The 13451-nt window shown below is 39.5% G+C and overlaps 1 protein-coding gene across 3 annotated transcripts in view; it reads right to left on the reverse strand.

Moving 5' to 3' along the window:
* The window catches only part of IGF2BP3 (insulin like growth factor 2 mRNA binding protein 3), a 143487-nt gene that overhangs the window by 27786 nt on the left and 102250 nt on the right, over positions 1-13451 (reverse strand). For all 3 annotated transcript variants that reach the window (XM_028119258.2, XM_028119257.2, XM_028119256.2), the window contains exons 6-9: positions 8584-8865; positions 4204-4338; positions 2617-2739; positions 169-304 (exon numbers count right to left, since the gene is read on the reverse strand). In XM_028119258.2, coding sequence (XP_027975059.1) covers positions 169-304; positions 2617-2739; positions 4204-4338; positions 8584-8865 — 676 coding nt within the window. The remainder of the gene's footprint in view (positions 1-168; positions 305-2616; positions 2740-4203; positions 4339-8583; positions 8866-13451) is intronic.

A 13451-nucleotide genomic window follows, 5' to 3' on the forward strand; every position in this document is an offset into this window, starting at 1 on the left:
TCAAAGCCTTCTTCCCAACTATCCCAGGGCACACTCACTACAGTGCTAAAAATCAACTAGAGACTCCATCTAATGCCGGCACCATTAAAGACATCAATATTTATGTAATTGACAACATCTTTTAACTGTTCATCAAAATAAAGGCATGTCCTCCATATTAAAACTAACATTCATAGAAGCAATATCATTTTCATAAGACTCCCTGATTTTCTTCATTATCTCTTCCTCAGCTTTGGCACATGTTTCAACGTTGCCTTTGACTGTAATGGTGCGCTCTGGATTATACAGCGTCAATTCCTGCAATCTGCAGAATGAAAAAGAGGAGAAAGAAAAAGAATGGAAATTACAGGAGGAAGACAGTTAATTAAACTTCAGCCACAGATGGCAACTAAAACCCAACTATGGTGCCTGGCGACATGTAAAAATGGGTGATCAGACATGAACAATGAGTAAGCCCCCCAAAGACATGAATCCAAGAACTGTAAAGCTGCAGAAGAAAATACTTCCCCCTCCTACCTTCTCAATAAAAATTACTGGGTGTACACAGTTCAATGAAGTCCATGTTTGAAACACAGTGTACTTCTTGCCCAATTAAGGTGAACCTTTTTCACAATTTAACAGTGAAACAAAGAAAATGATCAGAGGGATGTACGGTTTTAGTGGAAACCAAGAACCAGACGTACATAACCTTTAATGAAGATGTTCCTAGTCTGCACTGACCAATTCTAAACTAATTGGCATTCTCATGCAATTGCATCTTCGGGGTCACCATGCAATAAATAAGCATGGAAATATTCCCAAAAAGCAAACCAGAATTCATGTGTCCAAACTTCCTTTTTGCCAAAAATTTTAGAGTTTACATCAAAGTAAGCTGGAGAAAATAACATAAATCAGTCTGTCTTGACTAAATAAAAAAAATGACCCTTGATGATCATTAAGACCACTGAAAAGTTAGAAGACATTAGCAATATTCAGCAACTCCCTACTTGACCTAAGTCCTGCTGAAGCTTCAAAATCCACTCAGATGACATCTGAGACGCCTGAGCCTGAGCCAGTCAACAGCCTTGAGAGAAGCAATGGGAGACTCTTAGCCATGGAAAATAAGACTAAGTACATAGATTGAAAGGATACAGAAAATTGGTGTAGCTCTCCTTCATAACCGTAGTTAAAATTCTCATTTTCACTACTTAGCAGAATGTCTTAAGCTAAACTTGAGCCAGATGAATGGGTTAGTATTCCTTAACTTTTTCTCTAATTTGCTAAAAAGGTAAACATCTACACAATGAAGACTGTTTCGCAGACTAAAAAAGTTTGTTTTTCATCTCTGGTCTCACCTCTCCCCTAAGCATTTTATATTACAGGGTTTTTTTTGTTTGTTTGTTTTTAAATAGCTGCTTTAGAATAGCTTTTAAGATTTTTTTTCTCTTAAAACTCTCCCCTTTCTGGATGTAAAATTCAAGACCGGGTAGGATCATTTATTATGTGGGGTTTTTTTCCTTTACAACAAACAGGACCTTCCAAATTCCTACCTCTCCCTTCTTTGAAAACTCCTTGCTACATGAACATGTTGCCTATCTCTCTTTACCATTCTTCCTCAGTTTATCAATCTCTTCTCACCTCATCTTTTTTGGGTACTCTGCATAAACTAAGAATAGTTACCCTTAGAGAGACCTTTCCGTATAATTTCAGAGGATTCATGGACCCAAGGTGTGGCAGCCAGCTTCCAAGACGACCTACTCTCCAGTGAGTGCAGTCCTCTCCCCCACTGAGTACAGCTGACTTGTGTAAACCGTATTAGAAAACTGACAGTGTGTGATTTTGGAAACTGTGTTATAAAAAAATGCTGCCACTTTTACCTTGCGCTTTCTTGGATAATCCACTCTGGGGGAAGACAACTACCAGTTCTTTTTTTTTTTAAGATTCTATTTATTTGACAGAGAGACCCCCAGCGAGAGAGGGAACACAAGCAGGGGGAGTGGGAGAGGGAGAAGCAGGCTTCCCGCCCAGTAGGGAGCCCGATGCGAGACTCGATCCCAGGACCCTGGGATCATGACCTGAGCCGAAGGCAGGTGCTTAATGACTGAGCCACCCAGGTGCCCTGACAACTACCAGTTCTTAAAGATACCCAACGAGCCCTGTGCAGAGAACTCACACCAACAGCCAGCATGGACTTGTCACCAACATCAAGAGACCCCAAGCCAGAACCACCCAGTTAGGCTGCGCCTGAATTCCTGACCCACAGAAATTAGGTGAGCAATACCTATTTACTACTGTCTCAAGCTGTCAAATGTTGGGATAATTCATTACACAGCAATGGATAATAAACTGGGTTATATATTTCCACTTTAGGAGTATATATCAGAAAACCTAAGACTTCAGCTAGAAAATATGAATATAAAGTATTTAGTGCTTTCTACGTCTTTAGTAGGAACAGATAATGCTTTCAATATGGGTTAGACACCAACAGTAGATTAAGTTTGAGAAATAAAACCTAAGTATGGTGGTACAGGCTAGCTCAAACACCTCTAAAATGGGAGAAACTCTGCTTAATATATAACCTACAACTCAACAAAAGTGCTTGAGAATTTTCTAACTCAAAAGCAAGGCAGCACTTACGGAGATATCGTGATTTTAGTGTCAGTGTCTTGCTCAATTTTTTTAAGGTTTCTTCCCTCCTTACCAATAAGACGGCCTACAAAGTTATTATGGGCTAATATCTTCAAGGGAATCTCTTCTGTGCTGTAAGTAAAAAAGAAAAAGGTCATAAAATCAGGATAAGTAAACCTTCTCCTAGGTAAAAAGACAATATCCACTCATTAAACATTTACTTCCACCTACCATATAGGAAGCAAAATGCCAGGTAGAGTTTAAAGTCTGCTGACCTACATTCTAGTAATGCATGAATAGAGGGCACGAAAAAAAAAAAACCAGAAGTATTTGAAGTTAATTTTTTTTAAAAATACTTATTTGACAGAGAGACAGCGAGAGAGGGAACACAAGCAGGGGGAGTAGGAGAGGGAGAAGCAGGCTTCCCGCGGAGCAGGGAGCCCAATGCGGGGCTCGATCCCAGGACCCTGGGATCATGACCTGAGCCGAAGGCAGACACCCAACGACTGAGCCACCCAGGCGCCCCTGAAGTTAATTTTTAAAACTTTTTTTTTTTTATGCATCTCAGGGAATATCTTCCAAGGACAGATTCTCCTAGTTCACTGAAAACACATTTTACTCAAATCCATATTCCTAAATCCCCAATACCAGAACACAATGTAAATCCAAAACCATATAATTTTGCTATAAATTTTTAAAATGCCTACCTAGAGATATATGCTTAATTTACAGAAGGAACCAGAAGAAACTCAACAGTGATTACTCTTTAGGGGAAGAGTGTAAGAACAGGAAGGGGGGCTTTCACTTTTCATTGAGTACCTTTTTGAATTTCCAACTGATACCTATCACTGTTTGAAAATATCACTGGTATTATCCAGATGGTGAACTTTTTAAAATTTTTCTCTATTTTGAAAGAGAATTATAATTTTATAATATAGCAAACATATAACACCTTATAACTAAAATATATTTAATACATGTTAAAGGTCCCTACAAATTAAGTGCTGTTGATTAGGTCCCCAGGCTAACTCCAGTACCTTATTCTGGACTCTCCTTTTAGGGTAACATTGTGTTGTACATTCAAATGGCATGGAACCCAAACTCCGCTCAAAGTTCCTGTGGGATAGGCATTTAGAGTTTCAACTTGGAACACCCAAATAAATCTCTAGTTTGCCTTAGCACAGGATTAAGGATTTCTCAGCTCCTATCTTCCCTGCTGCTGCAGAGTAGGGCTGGGCACACAACACGAACAAGAGCTCCAGTGAGTTCAGAATAAAGGAGTCAGGATTTGAGGCACATTTTGGGTAAATCCATGCGATACTTCTTGGTCCTTAGGTGGGCTTCCTATTCCCTAAGTGCCTTCTTCTACAGTTAGACTGTCCCCATTCATACCAGTCACCCCAAATCCAAACATGAATGAAAATAAAATCTTTTAAAGACTTATGCTTTCCAACCAAATCAATAGTGCCAACCACCGTAGCTCTTCAGGACAGGATTTCCCTGTGTTGTTCGCAATTCCTAAGAACTGTGTCTTAGAACTCCAAAATCAAACAGTATGAACATCAGCCTCTTCACAGGTTAATCCTCTTTACTCACAATTTTATATCTTGAGCTTCCTTATGCATAATCTCCAGAATAGACTTACAAGCCGCAGAGGTACCTTCAGGGGTAGAGAGGATAGTAATTGACTTCTCAGCAGCACCCGCATTCTCTTTACGATGGACATCAATTCTTACGGTGAGTGCAAGGGAAGAAGAAAAGGAAAGCTGTAAGCACGTATTCACAATTACAGAGTCTGTAAGTACCACCTTCACAGTCATAAGACTTCCGGGCAAAGAGTGGATGACTCACTTCCCTCAAGAGTATAAACTCTTGATAAAAGCTGTCAACTTTGATGCCTTAAAGACAAATTTGAATTCCAGGAATATCCACCACCCCCCATCCCCTTTTCTCAAGTAGGCACATCTTTTCTTTCTCCCAAGCAGTATGAGCCTAATTTTTCAGCTTGGTGTCACAGAGCAAACATCTCATGTCAGAAAGGCTTGGTTCAGACAAAAGGCTTTCTTCTGCTCTAAGGCAAATAGGAGCTGGAACGTAAGTCAAGAGGGCCAGGGTTGGAATCCCACAAGCCACAGTGAATTCATTATGCCACACAGAATATCCACTATCCATCATATGAGACTTCGCTCATCTGTTTCTTCTTGCAAGGCTCTTTCCATATTTTTGCCTCCTTGATAGAGGAAAGTCCACAAACTAGAGAGTGATAGCAATGGAACCCCAGAAGATGGCAATTCTACTTCAAAGAAAACCAAATGGCTAATAAACACAAAATGATGTTCAACCTCCCTAGTAATCACATACAAGTCAATCAAAACAAGAGGTCATTGGGTTCCAGATCTTCAAATAGTTTAGATTAAGTGTTGGCAAGAGGATGTAAGTAGGCACTCTCACACTATGGTGTGAGTGTAGAACAAACTGGCAGGACCTGTCAAAGCAAAAACGCTTATCATCTCTTGACCCAAGAATTCTACTTTCTGTAACACCTCCTACAGATATAGTCTCATATGTGGGCCTAAAGTGGTATTTCTCACCCTCAGCATTATTGACATTTTGAGCCAGATTAGTTCTTTGTTGCGGGGAGTTGTCCTGTGCACTGGAGGATGTTCAGCAGTATCCCTGGCCTATACCCACTAGATGCCAATAGCATCCCCTCATCCAGTTGTGACAACCACACTGGACATAACCAAATGTCTGCTATGGGGAAAGATCACCACTGCTTAAAAACCACTGGCCTAAGAATGTTCACTGTGGCACTACTTACACAGAAAGAAAACTGGAATTATCTTTAAAATGGCCATGAGGAGGAGGTGTTTAAGTAACATGTCATCTAGCAGTGTAAAAACATGTCAAATTACAGGTACCAACATAGTACATGAAAAACAACACAATACATATGATAGGGTTTCTCTCTTAAAGCTACACGTTAGTAGGTACGCAGAACATGTCCTATAAAGTTACATTCCCACCTTAACAATGGCTACCTCCAGGAATAAGATAAAAGGTAATCCCCTCTTTAAAAAAATTTGCATGCTGTATATTTTGAATTAAATACAAAATAAGTCTTCTGTTGTTTAAAAAGTACAAGAAAGAAAATCAACTATCTGGAAAAGTAGATCTGGGGAAAATCAAGTACTGGTGAGTCCCTCTAGCCACTCAAACACTAGAAAACCTACAGAACTCCTGGCCATTAAGAATGACCACTTCAGGGTGCCCGGGTGGCTCAGTTGGTTGAGTGACTGCCTTCGGCTCAGATCATGATCCTGGAGTCCAGGGATCGAGTCCCACATCGGGCTCCCTGCTCGGCAGGGAGTCTGCTTCTCCCTCTGACCCTCTTCCCTCTCGTGCTCTCTGGCTCTCATTCTCTCTCTCTCAAATAAATAAATCAAATCTTAAAAAAAAAAAAAAAAAAGAATGACCACTTCAGGGGCACCTGGCTGGCTCAGTCGGTTAAGCGTCTGACTCTTTGATTTCGGCTCAGTTCATGATCTCAGAGTCCTGAGATCAAGCCCCATGTCAGGCTCCCTCAGGCTCCGTGCTCAGTGGGGAGTTTGATTGAGATTCTCTTTCTCCCTCTCCCTCGGCCCCTCCCCCTCCTCTCTCTCTAAAAGAAATAAAAATGAAATAAAATGTACTTGGTTTAAAAAATAAAAAGAATGACCACTTCATCACACCAATAAAGTCAAAGTTTGGATTTCATTTTCTTAAATGTTTGAAAACTGAAGTTTATCTCAGAATTAAAACCTAGACCTAAAAATAAGGGCAATGAGTAGGTGGGGGGATGGGTGAGATAAAGGGCACACTTAACATGGTAAGCACTGAGTATGTATGCAATTGTTGAATCATTATATTGTATACCTGAAAATAATGTAACACTGTATTGTAATTACACTTCAATTTAAAAAAATTTCCAAACTCTTAGAAAAAAAGAAAAAGGCAATATAAAAATGAAACAAATAAGCGACATTTAGAAATAATTAGATGTGCCTTAGGTAACAGTCCCAATCTCAGGAACCATCTTTCCAACCACTGTTTCAATCCCCCATCACTGTAAATTATAGCTTATCTTCTAGTAGGTAACATGTTAATCTCTCTCCTTCTAGTTTATTTCCACCCATTCACAGTGTTAAGGATTATAAAACTCTGATCCTCTGAGAGAAGGAATATTGCTTTACAGATCAGGGTAGCCCTCTGAGACCATTCCAGAAACAGAGGATCTAATAATGACTAGTTTCAACGGCAAGAGTTAATTAAATCCACTGGCAGAACTCTGCAAATGAATCATCGGATATAACAAAAATTGCTTCCCTTCCCTCTCCATCCTCCATCTTCCTGCCTTAAATAAAACAAACAGTTCAATTTAAATCATAGAAGCCCTTTCCTCTGACAAGGAAATGAGTAGCTTTAAAAGGAAAACTCTAATCTGCCACACGACAAGGGAGGGAAACCATTTAATAATTAGTTTCTGCAGGTAACAGTGGATCAAGAAAAGCAAGGAGCCCTTGAATTTTAATATTAAAACCAGGCAAATTTAAGATTAAAAATGATCCCAACTATGGTTCAACTGTCTTCTCCACTCCCTACATGATGAAGTCAAAGACCATTGATTTAGCACAAAGGTAATCCATATCCAACATCTCCTGCTTCAAAGCAGGGGAAGGCTGGGGAAGGCAGGATCAGACATCACTCTGCAGGTAGAGTGGGCGTGCAACACCACTAAGCACAGTTCATTTTGGTTCTGCATGAGAAATGAGTCCACTAGTTCAACACAGGCATGGTCCCTATGATAAATATGGATATCCTCTTAAGCCTATTGGAACAAACATACATAAGCAAGATATACACAGCACTATAGTTGTACTTTCAGGAAAAGACTGCTTAATTGCTTGGACCACATAAAATGAAATCATTTTCCTTACTAAATTTAAAAGGCAAAATAAACCATTCTCATCTCTGTAGCTGGGCCAAGGCCATTTCCATACTCTTTTGCATACAATGACACGGCCACTTCTCCCCAGTGCACTCACTGTTCTTCAGGAAATATGGAATATGCTGTCCCAGAGATGTGCCTAGTGCACTTTAAAGAACAGGGGTGCAGACAGTTCATTGCTAAGCTTCTTTGGGTCAAAATCTCCACATACAGCCTAAAAGGATGGTTAATAAAGCAGAACAACTAATATATAATTCGTTGAAGCTTTTAAATTGATAGAGTATCTTAGACATATTTTAAGGGCATTGAGCATAATTTACATCCAGTCATTTCATTCATTTGACAAATATGAGAGCCTTCTACATACCAGACAATGTGTCAGCACTGGGGCTACTGTCTGTTTATAGCTCCTGCTTTCTACTCCTGCAAAGCTAGCTCCAATGTTTAATGGAGAATCTTCCATTCCCTTAAAATTTTCCTATTAAAGCTATCAAACATCCTTAAAAAAAAAAAAAAAGTCAATCTAACTACATGGCTTAATCACAGGATAAGTTTGGAACATAAGCTGGATGATTTTTTACTGAAATAAAGCAAGACTGAAAACCGTCTCTGTACCGGACCCCAGAAAATTCCTTCCTATAACACCGAAGGCAGGTATCCCAGGGGATGGTGGTGTGGATAGGAGAGCAGAAAATAACCAAGAAGTGGCCCTTTTGTTCATCAGTGCCTCCCCCATCAGAAAGGGATTGGGGATCGTTTTCCACTCATGTATGCAAATTTGAAGTTCTCTTGGCGATTAAGGTTAAGCCTCAGATTTACATAAAATGAACACTAAGACATCAAATCACAAGGGTTTTCCAGATTCCCAAGTACTGTGCAAGGAAGGATCACAGCCACACTCAGAAGGACACCCAGTACCAGAACAACTTACTCTGTTAAGATTCAAAGGGAAAAACATTAATACCCACTGCAGCCTCACTAATACTCACTTAGACTGAGTCTGTTTGGTAATGTTCCGAATGGTGGCACCTTCTTTTCCTATTATGGCTCCAACAAACTGGGTGGGGACCAGCAGGCGTAGAGGCAAGTCACACGGTTTCTGCTTGGAGACTGATCCTGGAGACCCCTGCCTCGATGAGCCCCTCTGCCCAAACCCACGGCGACCTCGGGGCTGCTGCAAGGGGTTCTGCTGGGCAGCAGTTTCATCAGGGATGTAGGCCACTTTCAACGTGAAGCTCTCCAACTGGAATCCATTCAGTTTGTCTAATGCTCTGGAAAATGACAAAGAGCAGAGTACAGGAAGAGAAATTGAGCTCTAGAAACCTTTCAGCAAAGCAGTACCCATCTCTTCCACTCAGGATTACTACCTCTGAAACTTCTGAATAAAGCCACTGAACAAGTAGCAAACTCCTAACACATGTAACCCAACCTACACACACACACACACACACACACACACACACACACACACACACACACACACACACACACACACACGGAAGAAAAGACCAAGCTTCCAAAGAGAACATATTTACCACCTACCAATGAAAAGTAGAAAATAAAAAAGCTTAATCAAAAGAGCTTGACAAAATGTTACTACCTGTGAGGTTAGGAACAGCTTATGAGTACCCGAACAGCAAGAGAAGTGAGTGGACAGTCTTTGTCTTGTCTTGTTTTTCCGAATCAGAATGGAAAAGACATTACAAATGTGTACCTCCCTCACTTCACCCTCTTAAGAAATACAAATATTAAAACATTTTAAGAATTTAAGGACAAGTATCCCTAAACCACTCAACAGGAGATTCACAGAAGTTAATACTCAAGATAATCAATCAGTCAATAAATTCTAAATTCTCAGTGCCTATTATGAGCAAGTCCCTGAGAAAATAGCAGTCCTGACCTTGTGGAATTTATGATCTGATTTGGGGCAGAGAGACAGGGGTGCTGGTGAACCAAAAAGAGCAAATGAAGCTATTTTCTACTTTATCTATCCATCCATCCGTGCATCCATGCATCCATTTATCCACCCATCTCTATATTTGGAAAGGAGCTCTTTTTCATCATTTTAAACCTTACTATGGAAAAGTACCCAATCTTTAGCTTACACCTCAATGAATTTTCTTAAGGTGAACATGCATATCCAGATCCAGAACTAGGACATACCAATGTCCCAGAAGCCCCACCAGGACCTCTTTTCAGTAATTACCCCTCCCCTAGATTTCTTTTTTTTTTTTTTACACAATAGATTAATTTTGCCTATTTCAAACTTCTGTATTAATAAGTATACATGAGTATACATTAGGTACTATCATGCCTAGCATCTTCTACTTATGTTTGTAACATTCATCTACATTGTGTTCTATATTACCTACATATTTTATAAGTGGATAACTCAACAAAAAATTGATAGAGAAGATATGGCCAAAATTTTAAAAGCACACATAAACACTCTTAAGAATATACACTCCCCAGTACACAACAAAATTAAAAACATATAAAGGCCCCACACTTTTTCTCTAGGGTTATACAAAGTCTTTGCTCAGATTCTGTTCCAATGGGCACTGAGATCAGCTCAGGCAGGGAACAAAAAACAGGCATGAAGCAGTTTCTCTCCAGTTGCTCAGAGTGGTCATTTCTTGTTCACATACTGTTTTCCTTATTTGCAGATTCAGTTTCTGACTTGGATGCTAAGGGGAAAAAAGCAGTAGTTCTAACACCAAAAGGGTACCATAAGCATGCAATTGGCAGACAGGCCTAGGCAAGTAGAGAGGGTGTGATGTTCTTGGGACCCCCTAATTCTGCCCTCTCTTCTTACTTGAATCCTCTGCTGCATCACTGTCCTACAGTGCCTAGAGCGCAGAATGAACTCAGATTACAAGACATCCCAATCAAGGAGAAACATACAAGTAACAAGAAATTTCTCTGTCCCCATCATCAACCCCCCAAGACCCTTCCCAGAATCACTGTTAACTGAACATCTCTGCAAACAGACCAGTACTTTCCATACATTTACACGTGTGTATGTGTTCAGTACCCTGTTTAAAAGCATCATTGAACCTGAAACTAATGTGACATTGTGTCAACTATACTCAAATTTTAAAAAGCTTTTTAAGAGGTACAAAATTTCAGTTTTAAGTACTATGGATATAATATACAACATATTAACAGTTAACTCTGCTGTTTGGCGTATTTGACAGTTGTTAAGAGAGAAGATTCTGAACATTCTCATCAGGAGGAAAAATTGTTTCTCTTTTTTTTAATCTATGAGATGACCCATGTTAACTAGTTTACCTTGGTTATCATTTCATCATATATGTAAGTCAAATCATGATGTACCCCTTAAACTTACAGTGTTTTGTCAATTATTTCTCAATAAAACTGGTAAATAAGAAAAATTATAAATTATACCCACAAATACACACGTATACATTTGAACACAAATATAGAAAAGAACAGTGCGTGGCTTCTAAATTATCAATAGTTTAGTCATTTTTTAATTAAAAATTGCTTTACGATACCTTAAAAAATAAAAGCATAATTGAGATCTTATCATAAATGTTTCCGGTCTTGCGTCCCCCCCACCCCAAATACAATATATCTTGGGATATTTCTCAGTGATTTCTATTTCAGAGGATGTTCTTTTTTTTTTTTTTTTAAAGATTTTATTTATTTATTTGACAGAGAGAGAAAGAGGATGAACAGGGAGGAGCGGGGGGGTGAGGGGGAGAGGGAGAAGCAGGCTCCCTGCTGACACTACGTGGGGCTCGACCCCAGGACCCTGGGATCATAACCTGAGCTGAAGGCAGACGCTTAACTGACTGAGCCACCCAAGTGTCCCAGACAGCATTCTTTTCTTAAGTTTCACAGGGTGATAGCAGCACACACAGCACCAACTTTTATCAATGCTCTGATAACAGAACCTTAGGTTAACACATTGTTCCTTTCTCCTTCTCCTCTTTTTCCTTAAGGAAAATGTGGATTAAGGTCCAAAAAATATTTTGGTTATTTCTCAAAGATGACAACAGCTGAGAAATTTTGTTAACATTTATGAGGTATACTTATTATAGAAAGCTGGGATTGCATACAAGTTTCAACCAATTAGATATTCATTCAAAGCAACTTTTAACTTTTTCAAAGGCCATGGTGAAACAAATCACTGACGGTTCTTTCAAAAGCATAGGGAAAGGGGTGCCTGGGTGGCTCAGTCAGTTAATAAGCATCCAACTCTTGATTTTGGCTCAGGTCATGATTTCAGGGTTGTGAGATCAGTTCTGCATTCTGTATCAGGCTCTGTGCTCAGTGGGGAGTCTGCTTCTCTCCCTCTCTCTCCCCCTCTCTGCCCCTTCCCCCGCAACTCATGTGCACATGCACACACACGCTCTCTCTCAAATAAATCTTTTAAAAATAATAATGAAATAAAAATAAGGAATGCAATAATGAAGGAATCAACTATATCTGTGGGCATAAAGGCAATACAGTTTGCTATAATATCCTTTCCCACTATAAACTGAATATTGCTAACTTCAGAAGAAAAGTAGTAAAATTTGTGGAGATAAGTCAGTAATGTTACCAAAAAAAGGTAAGTAACTTCTTTCTTGAGAGAAAGGACCATACACAGACAGACATAGACCTCCTCCTCCATGGGGATATAGACATGTAAATCACCAGCCGCTTCTAAGTATTCTGAGGCTATCTAAATAAAGTCACACTTGTCCCCAAGAAATAGCCCTCTCAACTTCGCATAAACTCACTTCCAAACTTCACTGTTTTGCTTTAAAAAAAAGATTTTTGAGGGGGAAAGAAAGGTCAGACAGCATGGTGCTTCGGTACCCAGTGCATAGCCTGGGTCCTCCATGCTCCAAACTCAGACTGTTCCTGTCAGAGAGCATTCAGCATTCATACTCTGTGTATTCCACTGTCTAACTGTCAACTAAGAGTTCTGGAGCCCTCAAACCACAGTGCTCCAAACTTGGATATAGCTGAAAAAGTACAGGAGTAACCTAACTGCAAACAAAGGATTCCTCACAATTGGAGATTGTAAGTTGTCAATTACTGTAGCCTTTTTATGCCCAAAGTTTAAAATTCAGTTATGTCATCAGGTGGTCTGCTGAGTTTATGAGGCCAACATAATATTTTCACCAAACCTGCTGCAAATGCAAGATGTATGATAAACAATTATAATTACTCAAAACACATGTGTTTCAGTTCAGCGGAACTCAAGGATGTTTATCAAGCAAGCACAACCTCAGGATCCTGTTTCCCATCATTACAAGACTGCTCTGATGCGATTTTAAGAGTCATTCAGAAGGAGGTAAATAGTTTTGCTAGGGGTAGCACTTAATCACATTGATAAGTTTATCAGGGCAAGTCACAGTGTACAGCTGAAAGGGCCTTTAGACAGAGAATTAGTAGTTTAACTCAAGGATGAGGAAGAGGGAGGTAAAGAAGAATTGAGGCCCAGAGAAGTTAAACTTATCCAAGAAAACACACATACAGTTCTGAGTAGTACAAAAGAAGATGGACCAAGGACCAGAATTCTAATCAACTTGAATAATAAGTAGCCAAGTAACCTTGGAAAGGTCATTTTCTTGTTTGGCATTAGCCTCCTCACTAACAAAACTAACAGATTTATAGTCCCTTTAAACTCTAAAACTCCAGACCTCACTAGTGTATATCACATAGTTCTGAACAAAATGAGGTTTAGCCATTACTGAAAAGTCAAACCATTCTGTTTTCTCCTTGTAGGAAGAATAAGAGGTTTAAAACAAACAAAAAAAAAAAGGTTGAGACATACAATTCTGCTATAATTAGTAAACATCTGGTAATATACCATTGCAGGGATGCAACATAAGGCAAC

Source organism: Eumetopias jubatus, unplaced genomic scaffold, assembly GCF_037043125.1.
Source record: "Eumetopias jubatus isolate StellerSeaLion01/CBP00866 unplaced genomic scaffold, mEumJub1_p1.0 scaffold_14, whole genome shotgun sequence".
NCBI classification, from domain to species: domain Eukaryota; kingdom Metazoa; phylum Chordata; class Mammalia; order Carnivora; family Otariidae; genus Eumetopias; species Eumetopias jubatus.